This window comes from Pinus tabuliformis, chromosome J (genome assembly GCF_031772625.1).
Source record: "Pinus tabuliformis cultivar Carrire ecotype Pingquan chromosome J, CPIR1, whole genome shotgun sequence".
Taxonomy (NCBI): Eukaryota; Viridiplantae; Streptophyta; class Pinopsida; order Pinales; family Pinaceae; genus Pinus; species Pinus tabuliformis.
This window is the reverse complement of record NC_142295.1, coordinates 832,656,550-832,679,055: the sequence shown is the minus strand read 5'-3', so window position 1 is coordinate 832,679,055 and position 22,506 is coordinate 832,656,550. Positions and strand designations below refer to the sequence as shown.

General features: G+C 37.3%; 1 protein-coding gene across 2 annotated transcripts in view; it reads right to left on the bottom strand.

Moving 5' to 3' along the window:
* LOC149229288 (pantoate--beta-alanine ligase-like) overlaps positions 1-20,106 on the bottom strand; it is an 87,599-nt gene extending 67,493 nt beyond the window's left edge. Inside the window, exon 1 of one of the 2 annotated variants that reach the window (XM_089378554.1) lies at positions 19,072-20,106. In XM_089378554.1, the coding sequence (XP_089234680.1) occupies positions 19,072-19,635 (564 nt within the window). In that variant the 5' untranslated portion in view covers positions 19,636-20,106. The remainder of the gene's footprint in view (positions 1-19,071) is intronic. The other variant, XM_089378555.1, reaches the window with a different exon arrangement.
* Positions 20,107-22,506: the final 2,400 nt, after the last annotated feature.

Here is a 22,506-nt window from a genome sequence, read left to right as displayed (position 1 = left end):
ATCAGCGTGTACATTTGAGAGTTGTTTCAGGGGTCAAATTAAAGGGCTGAACTGCGTGCTGGTAGGAGGTTTGAGTGAGCTCTTGCTGGAAGGATATCAGCCACTCTATAGGCTGTCATAATCATGTTCTAAGGACTGTTGTATGCCACTTGAATGCCACTATAATAAGAAGTGAGCATAGACATAGTTCAGTCATTGTTTAGGGCTTGAAGGCTACTCTGAATTGTAAAGGAAATGATATTTCCTTGGAGATCAATTGCAGTCAAACCTGGGCAGATTTTAAGGATTGTTAGGAGACTGCACCTTGGACCTGTTAAAGGAGTCTAGCTGCTCTGCTAGGCTGTAAGCCATAGCAAGCAGCTAAGACTAGTGACTTCAATGGAATGATGGTTGCAGCATTGGGTGCAGCTCAGTGACGGGAGCAGCATTGTGATGAGAGCAGCTCAGTGATTGAGTGCAACACAGTGACAAGTGCAGCATGATGATAAGGTGCAACAATCTGATGTGTGCAGCATGGTGCAAAACGGTGAGGTGCAGCATAATGACGAGATGCAGCACAATGATAGGTGAAGGAGTCACCTTGGAGAATCAGTTGAAGCAGCATGTCTTCAACTAATCTCATTTATCATCTTCTTAGAGATGATCTATTCTCTTATCTAGATAAGTCAAAATGTTGACTTTTGTTGTAAATGTACTCTCTCTCTCTCTCTCTCTCTCTCTCTCTCTGCTGAACTATTGAAGAACGTATAAGAAGAATTGATCAAGGGTTTCCCCACATTGGGGTTTGTCCCTGGCTAACACAACATCTTGTGTCCTCTTATCTTGGCTTGTCTTCTGCGATTTATGTTTATGTTCTATCTGCAGTTTACTTTAATGTTGATGTGATTGCTAATCTCGAAAAGATATTGAGCTAACTGTGAAAATTGAAATAAATTTCTCTAAGCATAGAACATACCTAAAACTAACAAAAATAATAATTTCTTAAGCTAAAATCCCCTAAATTAGCCTAGGGAGGGCCAAAAGGCCCTCTCTACCACTAATTAATCCAAATTACACAATTTGGATCAATATTGAATTCAATAAGAATAAAATTGAATGAGAAGGACAACAAAGTGTCATCTATAAAAAGGCTCCTCTTCTCATTCCATTTTGTTGTTGTTGTTTGCTACTTTCTTTTGAGAATACAATTTGTTGAAGGTCTACCTATTGAGGTGTTGGTATCAATTCTTGAAAATTTTATATCTTAGTTTACTTCGATGCATTAAAGATTGATTGTGTTTGTTCAAGACTACTACAAGTAATCAAGATCGGTCCATTTGAGGGTTGAGACTACCACTTGAAGGAAGATGTTTTGACGTAAACCCTCTCCGCCTTCATTTGTTAGTTTGGTATTTATTCAATTCTTTGCTTTTTCTATGCTTTTGAACCCTAGCAAGGGTATTTAGTATTTTATCAAGCTATAATTGATCTTGTTGATGAGAGTGATTCGTTTGGTAACCCCTTTTAGCAAGGCCTTAGTCTACATAGTTTATCTTGATCAGATATAAGACTAACATTCCCTTTGGGATCTAGTCTCTTCACAGTTCACCCTAATCCTTAAAGATAAAATAGACCAAACTTGAAGAGGGACATTCTTATTGACCAATAAGCCCTAGTTGCAAAAAGGCACTTCTCTTCTCCCAACAACCAACCAAAACCACAAAAACTTAAAATATTTTATTTATTTGTTTAGAAAGAAATCTAATGGAAAATCAGAAAAGTTCATAATCTAGATTTATTTCCTAGTCCAGCATAAATTTAATTGTTTATTTCATTTATAGAACATATTAATTAAGGTTTGTGCTTAATTCCCTATCTTAAAACCCTAAAGAGGTAAATCGGCCCAAATGTTTTGTGCTTTCAAGATTAAATTATCTTGTTTTAGGTTGATTTTGAAGTTCTCTCAAATCTAGAAATTCCATAACAAAAATAGAAATCAGATTTGAGGAAACCGTAGAACTAGGTTTTATGCTTAAAAGTTCATCCATAATTAGTCCTAGCATCTATTTTATTTACTAGAGGGTTGTTATATGTTTATCATTCATTTCTAGTGGTAAAATTTATCTCTAAATTACTCCTAATTGCTTATCCTTTATTTAGAGATTAGCTTGGTGAATTCTAGAGCTAACATCGAATAACCCTAGGGGGAATTCACCCATTTACTTCAAGTTCTTGTTTATCTCATTGATATATCTATTGTGAGCTTGATTCTAATACACTTGGGCTGTTATTTTGTTGCATAATTAATCCCTAGCTCAATTGTCCACGTTGTCTTGCTTGAAGGTGGAAATATCTCTCTTGGGTTCTCACACCTTAAATCAGGAATTCTGCATTAAATTATTAATAAAATAGATTTAGAAGTGTGGGACAAGCCTTAAGCTACTCTTCAATTCAGCATACACTTGATTGACACCCTGAAGCACTCTACTCACCATCAATTTATGCAACTGATTTCATTCCTAGTGCTCTAAAAATAGCTTAAAATGGTTTCATTCAAGTAGCCTCTTCTAATTTTCATTTATTGGAATGATAATCATCTTAATGCTATTGGTATTGAATTATTATCTTAAAGCATTTAATCACTTGTTGGAATCCTTGTGTTTACATTGTCGTATATTGATTGGATTTACTGAAGTAAATCTAAGTTGGTATAAGATTAATTCACTAAATAGATGTACTTAAAGATCTATCATTGGTAGATACGAATACCCCCCTTGGCCTTGGGAGTTGTCCTAAAGTGCAGGGAAATCATATAGAGGTAACAGTAATGCAATGCCCATCATGTTGCCCCAAGGTAGTGGTTGGGCTTTCCATTTGGATGTTAGCTTATGCAGTAAACATTTTTGTGTCGTTGTCGAGGATAAAATCCATCACCCAATTTTTGTGGGATTTACCTTGCATTTGTATTTTGAGGAGAATGTTGTGAATGTTAATTTAAAAATCTCATTCGGCAACGCCACATAAAGAAAATATAACAAAGGAATACATTACAAAAAGAAATCCTCAAGATTTAATTCATCTTGTGCCTAAACCTAAAATTGTCTATGGACAACTCCCGGATTTAGGTGTTTCAATGGCAGCAGAGTCCTGTTAAATTAGGCAAGACACCATTCAATCTTGAATCGCTTGAGTGCTCCAAATAGCATCTGTTGTGCACAAAGTGTCTAGGCACCACGACAATGCTCAGGACGAGGGTTGTCACTCTGATCCCCGCCCACTCCATTCTAGCTGTCTCCCAACAACTGGCTATGGGGGGTAGTCCCTATGGAGAATGAGATGAGAGACAAGTTGGGAACCAACTTATCTGGGAGACATAGTTGAGTGGCCTAGCCACTTGGTTAATTGTTAAGAGGGATATGAGATTGGATTATTTAGGCCAATGCCTTATGGAGTCAAATTCTCGCTTATGAACAAATTAGATGCCAAGTTGCTGGATAGACGACTGCTACTTTAAAAACAAATGACCATGCTAAGATAATGTGCAAGGAATATGAGTGGATCATGGGTTAGGATTGCTTGTGTTGAATACTTTAGTTATGGCTACTCTTTAACTATAACGATAAGCACTCATTAATTGAAGACAATCCTTGACCACAAAAGAAAGTGTTGAATTACCAAATGTCAAGAAAGATGAACACGAGATACTAACTTTTAAGATGCTCAACCAGTCAATGATTCTTGATAAACAACGAGATCATTAATATTCCTAATGTCAATATCACTCAAATGTTGATCACAAATGATGTTCAATTACTTTTAAGCATTGAGGACTTGGGATCTTAATGCCAATGTAGAATTAGTAGTAAGAGACTAACGATGCAGTAAGAGATGCCAATGATGATAGCACAATTTATCAATGTTGATAAAACAGTTATATTCCAAAAGATGAGGGCTGGGATGAAAGAGCTCTCAGAATTATGCAGTTAATGCAGTTAGGCAATGAAACTTATGAATTTACAAGATTAGATAGTGTGCGATTTCTTTCTCAATTAACAACCATAATTGAAAACCAAAAAAAACACTCAGCTATTTATGATATTCAGTGAAGTTTATAACAACAGTATGAGAATTTTATTTCAGAACTCCTTTAGATGAAGAACATGACGCTAGATGCAAATAGAACAAATCACTACCAAACCCACTTTGCCACGATCAAATTGTGATGCAAAGGCTACTGCTATGACTTCAGACCTTAGTATGCACAGTCATCAGAACCCTGCAGATTTAATCCAAACAGTTGAGGCCTAAATTGTCCAATTTGCTCATCAATATATTTGTCAACGTGTGAGTGAGATTTTATGTCAATTAGATCACTGTTTGGAAATTAATAGGACAGCAGTAAGTAAATGTTATGCCAAAACAGTCCTGAACTTGTATTCTTATCTTGATAGAATGAGAGCACTCAGAATGCAAAATGCATACAGAGATTGCAAGGCAGTAGCTAGAGAAACAAACTAGTCAACTAGAAAAACACATGCCCAGGATATAACCGATGATGGCAGAAAAGGACAAGATTGCTTATTCTCTGGAAGTCATTTCTACTGATAAAGCAATGATTAGGAATTAGCTTTAGCAATTTTCTTTTCTCAAACTATGCCATTGTTGCAATTAGACATGAGAGATATTCAAAATAGTAAAATACAATCGGAGTAAGTCACTTAAATGCTTGAGAAAAAATGTGACAATTTATCTCAACAACAAGTTCTTTCAAAAATATGGCATACACAATTGACAACTCCTATGCTAGCAATAAGTCACGTATGCCAATAATATATTTCAGATCTTATGTATGCAGATGGTTATTAAACTTCTAAAAAATGAATATCTTGCTCAATGAGTTATCTACCACTGCTTATGAAGGTTCATACACTGCAAAATGTGAGACAGCAGAGTTAGAGAAACAAACCAATGAGGATGCCCAGACCTTCTCCAATAGCAAGACCACTTGTAAGCCTGTAATGACACCACTGTCTCATCAAAGGATCAACCCAGAAATTGTATTGATGCCTTCAGAGATAAATAGAGGCGGCTAAGGTAAAAATAAGCCAATGCAACAGTGAGGGAAGGCAAAAATATGCATGTGTTAGGATGGAGGAAATGGAGGCCTGAAGAAAGGTAAGGGAAAGGCCAGCAGAGGAAAAGAGAGCCCGCAAAGGAATTAAGGTAGGCCGAGGAGGAGAAGGGAGTTGGACGGAGAGGATAAGAGGAATAAGGGAAGAAGAGGAGGGGAGCTGAGGGCAAAAAAGGAAAGGAGAGGTTAGTGGCAGGCGTTTAGGGCTGCTACAGGCAGCATTAGGCTGTAAGAGAGAAGGAGAAAGTAGTTGGAACAATAGCAGGGAAAGGCTGAGTGGAGGGTTTGGAGAAGGCTAAGCAATGAGCGAAGGCTGCTTTCAGGCCTCAAAAAAATTAGTTTTTTTTCCTTTGAAAAATTGATGAAGCTTCCGAATTGAAGTTAAAACCCTCAAATGCGAATATTTTTTTGAATAATTTTCTTTGACAAATTTCGTTGAGGCCAGATCCTGCTCTCCAGGGTCTAAATTGGCTTCAAATCAACTTATTCTTTCAGATCTACACCTGCAAAACAAAAACAAAAAATACCTAGATCCCAAATATACAAAAAATGAATAAAAACCCCAAAACCCAAATGTTAGAATTCAAAATTATGTTACACAAATTTTAGATCTACGCAAATAAATTATAGATCTATACAAATAATCTACAAATCTATTAGATCTAAGGAGTATGAGTTCAACTCCGCTCCCAGATTTGTAGATCTATGGCTCTTTCTAGCCAGATCTACTTATTTTTCCACAAAATATTTAAAAATTTTGAAATTTTAGAGAGGTACTAGCCCCAAAACACCCTGCAAAAAAAAGATAATCGTTAGATAAATCTTGAGGCTTATATGAAATAGGCTCTTCATGAAATATTTGTTGAGACTTGGTTGGTCCAACCGAAGACTATCCCCAAATGCTCAATGAGAACCTGAGAGGTCTTCTGCAAACACTAGATCAACCATCAAACCAAGTAGAGAAATAGAACAACAATAAAATTATGAAGAAATAGAAATACCTGCTATTTCAATCAAAATTAAAAATGTTACCCTAGATCCAACAAACTAAATAAGATACATGTATTCAGATTATTCTAGGAGAACTATTGATTGATAGTTTTCACATAATATTAAGCAGAAATTAAAACAATGTTACCATAAATTCATGAAGAGGAACACCACAGCACGTTGAAACCCCAAAGGCTTTTGCATTTATTCCATAAAAGTTTACAAGAGAGCTTGAGAGCTTAGTACACGATTTAGAGATCAGATGGATCAACTGACAAATGACTTCCTATTTAAAGATAAATCCTCCAACGGCTAGTTCGAGTGATCATCGTCAAAGCAATCTCGACCATTGATGAAGATTAAAATTTCTTTTAATCTCATCCATTGAAATATTTAAATATTTGGGGAAATTCAAAAATTTTGATTAAATGCATTTTAATTAACTCAAAAATAAAAAAAAAATAAAAAATTGCGCTAATTTCCCCAAAAATTTGACTTTTGACTTAATCCCCAGGGACCAAAGGTTTAAAATTTAGCAAAATAATTAATTTACCTTAGTCCCGGGACCTTTTAAAATTTAAGTTTCTAGGACAGACAAATTTTGCCTTTGGAGAATTTAAATTTACCTAGGACCTAGAAATAATTAAATATTTGGCTTAGGATTTCAATTAATTTTTGGCCGGAAAATTTAATTAATTAACATATGGGGGGATAAATTATTTTTCCAACCCTCAAGGCACTTTATATCATGATTTCATATTTTTACATCATAAGGGGGAAAACCCATTTATAAAAGACCCTCACAGATTACTCAATTCTGCGACACAAATATAATCCAGCAAACCAAGTAATCGGTAATAAAATAATCTAACCAAATAGTTAGGATTATTCCTAAATTACTTTTACATAGACTCGATCTAGAACACTAAGACTCGCCTAAGATCCTAACGACAAAACCCATTCCAGCTTTGGGGTAACACTGGAGGGGAAAACTCTGTCAACCATCCGAGAATGGATTGATGAGACAAAAAACCTCCCAGAACGGAGATCGTCACTAGAAATGTAGGTTTTCCTAGGTTGTTACATACATGACATGGTTCTGCTGAGGTTATTTAAATCATATACATGCATAATGGGTTTATATGATAACAGGATGGCACGGGCGCATTGATCAAGCGATATCCCTTTTGCAAAAAAGGGGGTGTGCAGCTATGGGGTCGTTGACACGGAGTGGTCAACAGTGTTCATGTGCGATCACTGCCCTCAGAATGATAGTAATGGTAGTCACTTCGACTCATCCGACGCATTTAAACTGTATCAACCTTGTGATTTCCCTTATCTCCGCTCTAATGCATAAGTTAATTCCTAAGCCTCTTCTTTTGTCCATGCCAATATACAAGCTAGGCTTTGTTGCTCTCTCGTCCCTCACGACACTGCCATCAAAGACCATTGTACAGTGCTAAGTATTCCTTTGTCCATCAGCATGATTCGTGAAAGAGGAAGAGTTAGACGAGGAGGACGCAGTCGTGGGCATCCTTCCTAAATTCCATGGATCGATGATAGCGTTGAGCTCTTCAACCCTAACCTACTGGCTCACATTCGCAGCAAAGTTGCTTCCCTGGAAGAAGAGGAATGGAGATGGTCATTAAGCTATTAGGAATCTACTAGCCCACCATTTGTGGACTCTGGAGCTAGCTAGAGAAGTGCAAAAAGAAGAATGGCAAAAATAAATGCATATGTCAGTTGAATTTGCCAATTGCTCCGCCGTCTCTCTAGAAGCATTGTCATAGATTTTCTACCAGCTCCCCTATTCGTCGTGTCCTCTAACTCTCTTGGCAGTTCTGAAGCTCGAACTTCCTCCCACCCACCTCCATCACCTCCTCTCCAAGCAGATGGTATGCAGAACTGTGGCCATGATGCCCATGGCTCACCAAGCTAGAAGCCTGAAGCAAAGGTGGACAACCTAAGGAAGCCCCCCACCAGTACTATCCAGAATGCAGTCGCAAATCCTTCACAACAAGACACAAGTTCGTATAGTTGTCTAATTGTCGAGCAAAAGATGGAGGATGACTCTGCACAAGCCAAGGTCAACCAAGCTGGAAGCCACAAAGAGCAGCCAATCTCAACTAGCTCCATAGGCAAGCAAGTGGTCTGATCAGATTCTCTCTTTAGTTTCTTATGCCTTGTTTTTGTTAGATCGCTACATGGCACATGTTTTGCTAGCCACTCCTGCCGAAATCCCGGCAGAAGATATTTTTGTAAACTTATTTTTGATCTTTGCATGGACTATGGCACTCTGCACTCAAACTCTCATTAAGGGATCTTCCAGTTTCCACTTGTTGGGCAGATGGTCCATTCTCAACTCCTCCCAATTTGAGGCGCCAAGCCTCTTAGTGATTTTATGATTATACTATAAGTAACATCTTTTTGCTAATATAGATCGCTCTCTTGCTTAAAAAAAAAAATTGTTTATGGACAAAGAACTATTAAATCTCCTAATACCAACCTAAATTTATTTTCTCACTGCAATTATTTATTCCCCGCAATTTATTTAATTAGCCAAATAAACTTTGAATTACCAAAAAATCAAATCACTGGTATTTTAATCTTAAAAAATATATGCAATGGAAAATAAAAATTAGGAGAGATCAATCACACATTGCAAAATATAAATACCCACAACAATACTCCGGCATCCATTAATCTAGAAAATCAAGGTTTTTAACCCACATAATTAAACGGAAAAATACATTTACTAGAACCTGTAACTCAGTCCCCACTTACTCCACCAAGCAAGCACCTAAAGAGGCAATAAATCATCTTCCACATGCTAAGACACCAAGCCCATGCAGAAGACCTTTTGAAGCTACCATAAGCTTCAGCAAGAAGATATAAGTGTAAAGCAAGAGACGCTAATAATTAATTAGGACATGAATCTGTGCAAGATATAAGAATATTATTTGTCAATAATTCAATTGTACTTAATCAAAATTAAATGGTTGCTCCTTGGTTGACTGATTGTTACAAACCATTTCACTTCTTTAATATTGTTGGTTAACCTCATGACTTGCCCAAGCCATTGGAAAATATGCATTTGTTTCATGGTGATAATGCTATTAACACCAATGATCATCAGCAAGACAAAAGAAGAACCTATGACGCAAGATAAGATAATATTATTTTATTAATATTCAACTAAAGACCACCGAATTAGATACATTTATGAAGAAAGAGTTAGTTTAGCTTGGCTTTGTAATTTCTGAAGAAGTTGATGGATCTCAAAAAAGTGAAAAACATAGTCAAGTGTCCAGTTCCTAAGAGTATATTTAAAGTACAAAGTTTTCATCAATAAGCTAGTTTTTATAAAAAAATCATAAAAATTGTTGGACACCTAATCCTCTAAGGGTTGGTGTGGAAACCGAATAGACTAAGGAAGTCCAAGAGACCTTGGAATACGAAACCAAAGGTCATATGTATGTACTATAAATGTATATCATTTGTTAATAATAGATGTACTCTCCTATTTATGTTTCCTATTTTGTTGCTGCCATGTGTGTGTTTGACATTGTATCAGAGCAGGTACCTTCCTAACCTGCTCAATCTTGTGTAAGCCACTAGTTTTGTGGCATTAGTGTGCATTTCAGCTCTACCATCTATTGTTTTGCTGCCATTCTCAGCCTAGCGTGCAAAACGATCCTCCTCACTGTGCACCTACTTTAATGCTCTGAATTCTGTCTGAAAACCTTAGCACCCCTCAAAACTGTATTTTTAGTATGCTATTCCTATGCATGCGTTGTTGTGTCCTATCAGATAACAATTCACGCCTTTGAAATAGTATATCGGCCAACCCATGATCGACATATACAAATGAAGGATACTGACAAAAAGGTTGTTTAGAGGAGTTCATTGGTTTTGAGATGGATATAATGTCACCCACATGCATATCAGTCCGGTTTGTGGTAGCCAATATTCATATTTGATATTCCTTCCCTCCGCTCTGCCATTCTCATAGTAGGTCAGTCTCGCGCACCTTGGTTTGACATTCATGTATGGTCATTTTTTGTCTGTGTAAGAGTAGTTTCTCTTTAGTCTACCATCCATCTCGGCTCACGTTGAAAGGATAAAAGACAAGGTCAAACGTTGCTTGCATTGTGGTGGATACTTGAATTTCCCTCCTATTCAAAGCGAAATGCAACATTGAGGAGTCCTGCAACAACTCCTTACATGCGTTGATTCATATGCATTGGTTGAATGCTACGTATATGCTGGTCAAAGCATTCAGGTGGATTGGTTAAGCGTTTCTTCCTGCGTCCGGTCGGCTCCCTTTACGGGACTTGGTAAGAGGTTGTTATATGACAGTTACATTGTGAGATGCAATAAAATGGCGATTTGAATGATCATGTAGTTCCTCAAGACAATGATTATTGCAAACCCTAGTGCATCGAGCGTTACTTCTTCTGGAATCGTTGGAACGTTTGCTAGAATTTGTGACACCTACCACATTGTAAACCTTGGTATCGCTTCTTTCCATTAAAACACTCAACATGGTCCCTGGATTTGTCATATGGTTAGCCTTCTTTTGTTGTCAATTGGCGCTAGCCTCTCAAACAACGTCTTATTATTGTATCACCAGTTTGTCATATTCTCATTCAGCTCTCAAACTGCGGTGATGGTTTTTCCTGTCAAAGTCTTCTCAAATATCTGCATACCACCAAGCATACCACCATGGAGGGGAAATACCTGGCTCACCCACTCGCTTGATTAGAAATTTGGAGGAATCCCATCCTTGTTAAAATAAAAAAATAGATATATAGCACGCCTTCTCCAGACATTTTTTCACTGAGAGGCTTCAAAACCTCGTTATATATCCCAATGAATGCGTGAATGAATTCTTAACTCGTCCAGCCTTGGTACTCTATATGCAGCCTCGAAACTTGTAACACCCCTTACCTGCTCGTCCCAACATGGCTTGTTTAGCATTCTTGTCAAGTAGAAACTCATAGCCTCTGTCTCGGGCTTCCTCGGTGCAATTCGAATTGATGCTCTCCAACAGGTTTTCTAAGGCGCGTAATTCGACACACAAGACAACCCCTCGGAGCTGTGAACACCGAAGCTGGAGAAAGGTCTTGTCTTAGTGCGCCACTCCTCCCGCGTTGCCAACATTACAGCGCCTAATTACCGCAAGGCGTTGATTGACATTCCTACGTCCGAAGGAGTTATGGCTGTCGATCGTTGTTTTTAGTGAGGTGTGCCAATCCTGAAGAAAGGCGAGAAGCAATAGAAACTACAACCAACGATTGTCGAAGTCGCTTGAAAAGACTCAGATCGTCATCATTGATTGGATTTCTTGGCTTCAAATTGAAAGGAACAACTTGCTTCTTTGACGGATTATCGCTTTCATCTTCATCTTCTTCAACATGGGAATGAACATCTACACAAGGATCAAGAGATTTCCTGGCTTAGTATGAAGTAGAGTCGCGTTGTATTGGAAAGGAACATAATTATAAAGACGTGAATGAGCATGTAGCAGACTTGTAAAGTCCTAAACCTCTCGAAGTGCACCGACATACTGTCAAAATAAAGAGACTTAATAAGGATTTGTTTGTAACTTTGTATTAGTTATGTCTAAGAGATACCATCATAACTATATCAACGAGCAGTAGAAATTTCGATTCGTTATCCACCTTAGGAGGGGTCAAGTTTCCAACATTAGCAAAAGAGGACAGGATCGTTGGAAGAGAGTAAGATCTTACAACCTGCAGGTCTTGATTTTCTGGGCTACCTTGTTTCCATTCGTTTTTTACCACAGGGAAACCCTCTACAAATACCTGAGGAATCTTGTAAAGTCTTTCAAGTATTCTCAAATAATTTTGTGTGGACCAAAAGGATGTCGATGTGACGTTAATTATGGAGGGCTATATATGTTTGTTTGCATAGAGTAGAGGAATTTATTTGACAGCTAGACACAAAGGAAAATCATTTTTCAAGGAAAATATTTATTGCTGGCAAAGGATTATCAATTGAGTAGATTTTCCTCTTATCATTGGGCACGTTTAATTTTGAAGAACATTGCATTGCTAGCTATTTGCCTTTACAAGTACATTTGTGGTCATTTGTTGACCTGAGTTGGTTGAATAATGGCGAAAATTCATGGATTATTGGAGTTACTGAAAACTCTAATCAGGTCCACTGCTGACAGCATAGTTAAAATTAGCAAAGCCTCTATTTCAGACATTCAGACTTGTCTACAATACGCACAAGAACAGATTGATTTTTTACAGCTTGAATCTCAACTACAACACAAAGAATTACAGCACTGGAGTCATCATTCTGAACCTGTTTCTGTTCAGAAGATTGAAACAGACTCCCATAAACAGCAAGACAAAAATGTTACAATTCCTTCAAATTTAGTACTCAATGAAGCAGCAGTTGTACATGCAAATGCAGAAGTGCAGTTTGCACTTTCCAAGCCCATCATCAAACCTTGGGAAGAGCTTGTCCACAACAAGCATAGAACAAGTCTTGGATATGATAAAGAGATGTCCTTTCATATTCCAGATTACTCAAAGCCCATCCAGTTTCAGAGTGTTGGATTACTTCATGATAGTTCACCTTCAGTTGTTCCAGATTTTGCACCTCTTCCACAGCAACAACAACAGATTGTGAAATGCCAACACTGTGACTGAGTTGGCCATATGAAAGATCAATGTTTTGATCTTCATCCATGTAAGCACTGTCATAAAACCAATCATTCTTCAAACAGATGCTTCAAAAACAAACATCTTGCAAGAACAATGATTCATCTTGGATGGATCGCTTCTTGGCAATGGGCTTCAACAGCCAAGAAGATATTTCGCTCATACAACAGGATTTGTTCTCAAATATTGAAAAGTCTTGCAGTTGAGATCTCTTCATCTTCTCGCCTTGTATCTGACAGGGGAAATGATGGTCATCTACAAGCTTCAAAGCCACATCAAGTGAGCCTGAGCCACAACCTGCCACACCAGATTCAGAGTTGTAGCCAGAGACAAAGATGCCCCTGAGCATGCCTTCAGTTGGTGATACCTCTTCAAAGAATTGGGGACACTTCCTCTAGCAGAAGACTTCAACTTCTTGCCAGTTTCGGAAGAGTTCCAGGAATTGCATTAAGCATTCCAGAGTTGTTGGTCATCCTTAAACCATCATAGGTTGAGACCTCCCTTTTTAGGTTGAGGTTCTCCCTTTTATGCGGGGTGAGACCTCCCTTTCACGATTGAGGGTTTCCCTCTTCAAAATATCAGGAGCACTTCCTCTAGCAGAAGACCTGAGCTTCATGCCAGACTTGGACGAGTTCCGAGAAGTGCACTAAGTGTTCCAGTGTTGGTGGTCATCCTTAAACCAACGCCCTTTATACCAACATTTCAGAGAGCACATTCAGCCTAGTGCTGCCATGCATTTTTGTACATTTTGTATTACAGCTCTCTTCTTGGACTCATACATAACCCTTCCGATTAAGGGGGGGAATGTTGGACACCTAATCCTCTAAGGGTTGGTGTGGAAGCTGAATAGACTAAGGAAGTCCAAGAGACCTTGGAATACGAAACCAAAGGTCATATGAATGTGTTAAAAATGTATATCAATTGTTAATAATAGATGTACTCTCCTGTTTATCTTTCCTATTTTGTCGCTGCCATGTGTGTGTTCGACAAAAAATTTGATGGAATTTGTACATGTTTCACTACTTATATGTGAAAAGGAGAGTTTAAATGGAATGTTGTTGCACAGAAACAATTGGAGTTGGTAAAGGAAAAAGTTATTGAAAGGCTAGGGTTGGCTTTGCCAGATTTTGGCAACACCTATCAAGTTGATTGTAATGCTAGTGGCACAGCTATTCGAGAAGTGATAGGTAAAGAGAGGAGACCAACTGCTTTCTTCAGTGAAAAAGTTGAATGAAGCAAAGCAAAAATATTTTGTTTATGATCTAGAATTTATGCAATCATTCAAGCATTGAAGTAGATGCATTATCCATTACCTAGAGAAAGTGTGTTTAACACTGATCATCAAGCATTGAGATATTTGAACAATCAATCTAAGTTGAAGCAAAGACATATTAAGTGGATTGAATAGCTTATTAAGTCGAAGCATAGATCACGCAAATCAAATAAGAGTTGTTGAGGATTTGAGCAAAAGATCAATATTGTTGCCTGCTATGGAATGGAGGTTGTAGGATTGGAATACATAAAAAGGTTGTATAAGGAAGACTTGGGCTTTGCCAAAGCATGCATGGCAAGTAGAGAGCCATGGAGCTGTGAGAGAACTCCATACTTGGATTATTTCATTCAAGAAGGATTCTTATTTAAAAACCATTAGTTGCATATTCCAAGTGGATCGATGAGGGAGAATTTTATTAGAGAGCTGCATAATGGAGAAATTGAGGAATTTTTAGATGAAAGAGTTGCAGGAAGTATAAGACAAGAATATTTAGTTCAATGGGAAGGAAAGGGCCTAGAAGAAGCTGTTGGGATCTCAGAAACAGAATTAGAGCAAGTTACTTAGTCTAGACATGGTTGCTCTATCAATCCTATGAGCAAGAGCTCACTTTTCTTTTACCAAGGGAGAGTGATGCTGGAGAAAAGCAGCAGCCACCATCCTTCCTCGTTCTTGTCAACAAGCATCTTTGCAAAGCTGAGGTAGAGAGTTAAATGGGTGTCAACATAACCAAGACTGTCGGATCAGCAGCCAAACAAATTGATAATCATTGCAAGGATTGGCACATGTAAAACCCCCAAAATAATCTCCACCATCGAAGTAACCTATCACGAACAGCCCAATTTCCATAGCAGTAATTTCGTTTGGAGAGAGGACTGTCAAGGAATTTTCCAGTCTGAGACCTCAGCTATCAGATATGCCTTTGATCCTACGGCCTAATTTCCGTCAGGGGTCACTTTTCACAAACGTTGCTGATATATTCTCCACCAACCAGTTCCCAAGCAGTGATCCATGGGTAGGCATTCTACCAGGGTTCAAACATCATGCATCGGAAGAATTAAGCCCACAATTAAATGCAGACAGAGGAAGCAAAGAAGGATGAAAGTGGAGAAGCGCCCTCACTTGAGAGGATAACCAGGAGATAAAGAGGAAAAAGAGCTTGAAAGGAAAGAAGAAGAATAATGGGAAGAGACAGAGTAGTGGAGGAAAGAAAGAATCCAGGCAGCCCATCAGAAAACAAGTAGATTTCAAATTATGTGGCTATGAATTCTCTGAGACATTTAATGCCAATCTGAGACCGAGACCAGAGGGCCTTTGAAATTCTTTATATATATATATATATATATATAGCTGAAGCCTTTGAGGCAGTCACGATGTAATTCATGTTTCTGAGGGTTAATAGAATTCTTGTGGTGAAATTTATGAGTTACCCTGCGTATGTGTTTCTTTATTTTTAATTTATGTGTGCATGCTTCCAAGTTATTGCTGTGTGCTCTGTTTTAAATATAAATTCACAGCCTTGGTTGTGTGTTTTATTTTCAATTCCCAATATAGCTGCACCATCAAAAACCTTGCTACCCATGGTGTGGTCAGCCTTAAGTACTAAAGTACATTTTCTGGTTCTGTCCCCTTGCCAAGTCTGTCTAGGGCAATGCTGGGTCGTTCTGTAGCCAACTTTTAGGCTGTTCCATTTCCTTAAACATTGCTTTCGTAGGAGACAAATTTCCTTCAGTTGTAGAATTCCAGCCCTCATGAAAAATGGTTCGTCATGAAATATTGTTTTCATAAGGAAGAAGAGGAATGAACTGTTATTTACTAAGAAAGTGCCTGCAAGAAGCTTTTCAAGGTTTGATAGCTCCTAATACATGCCAGTTGGTACTTGCAGATCATTATATAGGTAGAAAGATGGAGATGGGCCACTTCCATAAGTTATTAGCTTTTTGGGGGAGTGTGTACTTTGCACTATGGGCAGAAAGCCACCTGGTGCATCCCCAGCTAGACTGGCTCATTCCCACTAGTCATGGAGATCTTAGGGTTGGTTGCAGCATCAAGCTGGCAGGGTTTTTGGGGGAGTGTGTACTTTGCACTATGGGCAGAAAGCCACCTGGTGCATCCCCAGCTAGACCGGCTCATTCCCACTAGTCATGGAGATCTTAGGGTTGGTTGCAGCATCAAGCTGGCAGGGTTATCAAGGAGACAAGGAAAAAGATGCACAGGCTGCCTCCTCTTCCATGCAGAACAATGATAAGCTTCCAACTTCGGCACTTGCAATCTCAAATATTGAGAAACCCCCTAAGTCAGGCAGTGATGGATGGAATCCAATTGTCATGGATGCAGCGCTGACCCATACAAGCTGGGGGCCAACCCCCAACAACCATGACAATCCTCTGCCTAATAATGGGATTCTCCCTGCAACAATTAATAACACTTTGTTTATGCTTGGACCTAGGGCCTCACTATATTTGTTGTCTCATGGACTTTCACTGCTATATCTTTTTATGTATATCCTTTATGGCAGTGATTTAGACTTGTGGCCATTTTGGTAGATAGGCAGTTGATATTGAACTCGCTAATACTTATAGAAGTTGCAAGCGTGACATATTTCGCTTTTTTTTTCCCTTTTTAAAATAAAATTAAAAAATATATATATTTTATATACACATTCTGAAATTTTATTAATAGTCAAAAGCAGTTTTAAATTCAAACTTTCTCAATTCTTTTAGATTTCCAATAACCTAAAAGAACGTCACACAAAATAATCGTGGTAACAACAAGCTGTAAATAAGCAAATTATTGTAGTCACCATTCAAACCTGGTTAACCTACGGCAACAATACAAATCCTTTGTGAGGGATTGATGGTTGTGAATTATGGAATTTCTGAGCATATACAAAATGCATTTAGTTAGCTTGGGCAGTGGAGGATCACGGTAGATTTTATGAACGCAGAATAATTCTGGTATTTGCAGGGGATGCATCAATGTATGTTGCTTGGCTCTCAATTTAACCAAAAATGCTCGGAGGACATGGAGAAACAATAAAATGGACTTGGATATGGACAAAAAAATAAAATTTAACTCACAAAAATGAGAAATTAAATGGGGCATGTCACAAGGGTGACAATCTACAAAGGATAACAGTATGAATGGCAAGAGAACTGTCTGGATGAACAGTTGACAAACGAAACATGAAGTTCATAAGTACAAATAAAAACATCTGTTTAAAAATAAGGACAGCCATTTTATTTAAAAATAACAAAAATTATATAGAGAACAAGGCCATGGCCAAATCAGTTGTTTCATTTTTCTGCTGGCATAGTCAGAGATATAAACAATCATCATTTGACCAAACCCGAGTACTTGTTTAAGAAACTTTCTGTTATATTCATTGAAAAAAAGGATTAAATTGACAACATAGCCTTGGTTCACTGGAGGAAAATGGAGTATTAAGCTATCCACCAGAGTTCCATTCTCATTGTGTTCTGCCCCAACCCAAATGGCATGCCAATGAATCCCAAAATAGATAAATAAATCATAACATCCATGACCCAACCATGTTGCTGGACTGCTACAAGTTCCATGGAAAATTTTAGGGGTTAATATTCGCCCAGTGAGCTAATTTTCCATGATTTTCCACAAAAATATTTACCAATTTTCAATTTTTATAAAAAATGATTCGCCCAAATTTTAGAATATAAAATTATTTTACCTATAAAATCATTACAAATTTGAATAATTTTACAAATATATCAATAAACATTTTATAGTTTTCATATTAGGGATTAGTGAGATTCACAAATGTTTTTAAACTTCAAGAAAATTTTCCATCCTTAAAATTTTCCTTGGTTACAACTTGAATCAAGTGAAATCTTACAAAATTTTGTTATTGTCAAACCAATTCCTAAAAAGGATGAATTGTTATTGTTCCTGGGTAAATAGAAGCTGTCTGTTTGGGTTCCATTCTCACTGTGCTCTGCCCCACCCAAATCCCATGGCAATAGATCTTATATTGTCAAACCAGTTTCTAAAAAGGACGACGAATTGTTACTGTTACAGGGTAAATGGAAACTGTCCACTGGAGTTTCATTCTCACTGCGGTCTTCCCCCCACCCAAATGGCATGGCAAAAGATCCCAAAATAGATAAATATAACATTACACCACACCTTGAGAATCAAGGGAGATTTACCAAAACAGTTTAAACTGTGTTACTGTATAGCCAATTCCTACAAAGTAACAATTGTTATCGTTCCTGGGTGAACGGAAGTATAGAAAGGCTTAAAAGAAGTAAGGATAGAATGAAAAGCCTTCCCCAGGGTAAATACATAAATCTCTTTATCACATATATGTATTCTGAGTAATATTCCATTGAATGAACGTGATAAGCTATGAAGAAAACTGGAATATAAGTAAATGAAAAGCCAATATTTAGTTTTTTTTGGGTGCTTAAAAAATAAGAGGCTGATGGAAAAATTAAAATAGAACAAGAAAATTTTATTAAGTTGAATAAATAATTACAAATTTAGATAGTAAAACTAAAAAAATACATTCAATATATCAAATTGGAAGGTACAAAAAACAACTTTTATGTGAATAAAAAAAAAGGCTGTACGAGAAAAGCGCTGGAAAGTGATGAGACTTGGTTGTCAAGGCCTCCTGAGCTGGCGGAGAGAAGAATGGAATAATTCTATCAATTTCGAATATCCACGACTCTATTTACAAAGGACGGTGCGAATCTGGGTAAAATTTGGAATATTTTTTAACAAATTTGAAAATTCATGCCTCTGTTTACAAAGGGCTGTGAAAGTCCTGGCTAATTCTGGCGGAATAGCTACCTTCCCTGAAAACCAGGACAAAGGAAAGCCACTCTTTGTGGCTTTGTGATTCAACCACAACGTTTGGGTGTCTGCGGGCGTGTTTCTAAAAGCATATTAGAAAAATTAAATAACAACGTAAATTTAAAAATAAAAAATGAAAAATGAAATTGATGCTACCATGTCTTACTTACCATGCGACAGATGAGACGCCATTGCTGATAATCTTTCTTGCCGAAAATAGCAACATCAGGCTCCACTATATTGAATAGCTTTGCAACAACTGTAGCAACTCCTCTGAAGAATACAGGCCTGGACACTCCACAGAGCGGTTTCTCAAGCCTCTCTACTCTAATCCACGTCTCGTGCCCATTATCACCGCCTTCCTCGAGGCAGGACACAGTTCTTCGAGTCCCATTGCATTCTTCCCCGAATGTTTTTCCATCTCCTCGCACATAAAGATCGTGGGGATTGAACACAGCATCCACGCTGAGAGCTCTCAATTTGAGCAAATCGCCCTCGAAATTGGAAGGGTATGACCCAAAATCCTCTCCAACTGCAAACTGGGAAGGATTGACGTAAATAGAGACAACGACCTTCTGGGCTCTCTTCTTGCCCTCTTCCACTAGGGCCAGGTGACCCCTATGAAGGTACCCCATTGTCGGCACCAGGCATATCGTTTCCCCTTCCTTCCTCCTCTCCCTCGTCCACCTTCTCATGGCATTCTTGTCTCTTATCACTTCTATATCTTTCCCCATCTCGAACGCCAATTCTCTTCAAAACTCCAGAGAAAATTAATCAAAACAATCAGCTGTTCTGTAGGATATTTAGCAGGACAATTTGGCTACTGTTGGGTTTCTAGCTATCCTCCCCTGCGTTTTTGTAATGTGGTGTTATTGAAGTTCAGGGATCAAATATGAAGGAACCCGCACAAGTCGGCGGTCAACATTGCAGGCTGCCCACTCGATCGCCAAACCTGAATTGGATTCCAAGATAAACGTGCAAGATATGGGTACCTAAGGCAGCCGACCCGCTCTGGAAATTTCCGTCTTTTTCCAATTGGGGAAAAAGGAGCAGGTTTTTATTTAAATTTCCATCTTTACTTTTCCAATTGGGGAAAAAGTAACAGGTTGTTATTGAAGGAAATATATTAAGTGAGATGTCAAAAATCTTTATACAAATGCACAGTAAGCTTCCAATTTCACTGAAATGGACACTATCGTATAACATTTTCAATTTCCATGAAATGGACTGATCTATCATATAGCATTTTCAATTTCACTGGAATGGACTGATATATAAAATATATACACTTGGCGTGAAAGAAATGGCATAAATGTATTCTTTCATTTTTTAATTTGATGGTCAAATTTTGAATAATGAAAATTTGCACGCTCGATCACAGTTTTAAAATAATACAATACTTTCTAGTCAACTCAAGTCATTCCAAACATAATAATTTAATTAAAACATATTAAATATCCAGCCATTATTAATGAATTGATTAAATAAAATTTCCGCGATTACTAATAAATTATTTAAATGACATAAAATGTCCAACCATTACCGATATCTCGCTATAGGATATGATTCGCGTAGTTTAATGAGGTGGAGGAGTTGCCCAGAAAGTTATGGAAATTCTAGTTATATTTTTTTAAAATTTGGCAAGGATTTTTGTAAATCCAAGTTATAGTTGTTAAACTTCAAAATTTTAGGTGTTCTAAATGTTTTTGATGGTGCTGAATCCATTTCCACCATCAAAAACACGAAAAATTGCCCAGATTCCGGCCACTTTTGGCCGGGCAATTCCTCTGCCTCGATATGATTATGTTGTCCATTAAACCGTATGCATCATTGCATTTTCGGTGTTTATATTTTTAAATCATATATATATATATATATAATATTTTAATGGTCAACTTAACAATAAGGATAGTTATTATTCGTTGTTATCCATGAGTGCAAGTTAATTCATCACTGTTATTTAAAGAAAATCACGTCTTTTTTAACGTCTAAAGAAAACAAGCTCTTAACCAAAAATGTATACAAAAGAGATAATATTTAAAACAATTAAATTATTTTAAATTTATTCAATAATAAAAGTATTTACGTCGACTTCTTTTTACACATTAATAAATTCAAGTTTAAAATAAATTTTATTTTACTTTTATTTTCACTAAACATATATTAAATTGAAATAATAAAAATATTATATATGGTGGATAGCTAATCCGCCTTTTACACTTTAATAAATTCAAGTTTAAAATAAATTTTATTTTCATTAAACATATATTAAATTTAAATAATAAAAATATTTATATATGGTGGACAGTTAATCCGTAAGGGTTAGCCAGTAAGAATTTCAACAATTAACAAAGTGCAATAAACTTCTTGGAATATGAAACCAAGTGTTAAGACAATTGTATTTATATATACATTTTTTTAATAGAAAGGCATTCCAAAATTTATCAATTATGTCTATTATTTCATGAAGTACAACATGGTATCAAAGCATGCGAATTTCTACCCTGCTTAAGTCTAAGCCACAGTTGTGTGATCTTCCTTCACCACAGGTCCCATATTTAGTCACATTTGCCCCACTCAATAACTCCTTTGTCATTCTTAGTTCTTCCATCTTTGTTGGTTGCAACCATTCCTACTCACTTGACAAAGTAATTAATTCTTTATACTCATGTGAGTGTCCTTTTTGTGCTTTACAATTCTTTGTGTTACAATTACAACTCTCGCACACTAGAATGGTTATGCATTTTTTGCGCGTTGAATGCCCATGCAATTTTCTAATAGAATGTTGGTGAGTATGAATGGAGTAGGTTTGATTAGCATATAAAATGTAACATTAGTCAGACTTCCTTTTGTCTATCAGCACAGGTCTGGATCTTTGTCTTTAGTTCCTCATTATTCACGCCTCTCATCTCTCTAGTCATTCCAACATTATGCTCCTTTGCACATAGTCTCGTAAATGATGATACCAGATATCTATATGCCTAGATCAGTTGTGAAATACTAGATTCGCATAGAGATTAATGCAACTCTGATTATCACAATAGATCATAGTCGGATCCATATCCTGACCAAACAATCCCACAATTATGTGTCTCATCCAGATCGCCTCACATGTTGATTGACTTACAGCGATGTATTCAACTTCTGATGAGTTGAGTGCCACATACCTCTACTTCCTGTTGTACCAGTAAATTGTTGTGGACCTAACACTAAAAATTGCACCTGATGTACTCTTTTGGTCTGATGGAATCCCTGTCCAATCTGTATATGTGGAGCCATCAACTTCACTCCCTTTATCCATCTGTACCATAATCCATACTGGGTAATTCCTCTGAGGTATTATAAAATGTGCTTTGCTTCCTTCCAATACAATTTGGTCGGCCTAACCATAGCTTGGCTCAATTGGTTGACTGCATAACACATATTTGTTCATGTGTTCACAAGATACATTAGTGAACCCACTAGCTACTGATAAATGGTAGGATCAGCCTCTTCACCTGAAGTGGCATTTTCCTTCCTCTAGTTGGTCGCTAGAGGTGTCTCCATGGGCTTACAAATCTCCATGTGAAATCTCTGTAGTATTTAGGTGGCATACATTCCTTGAG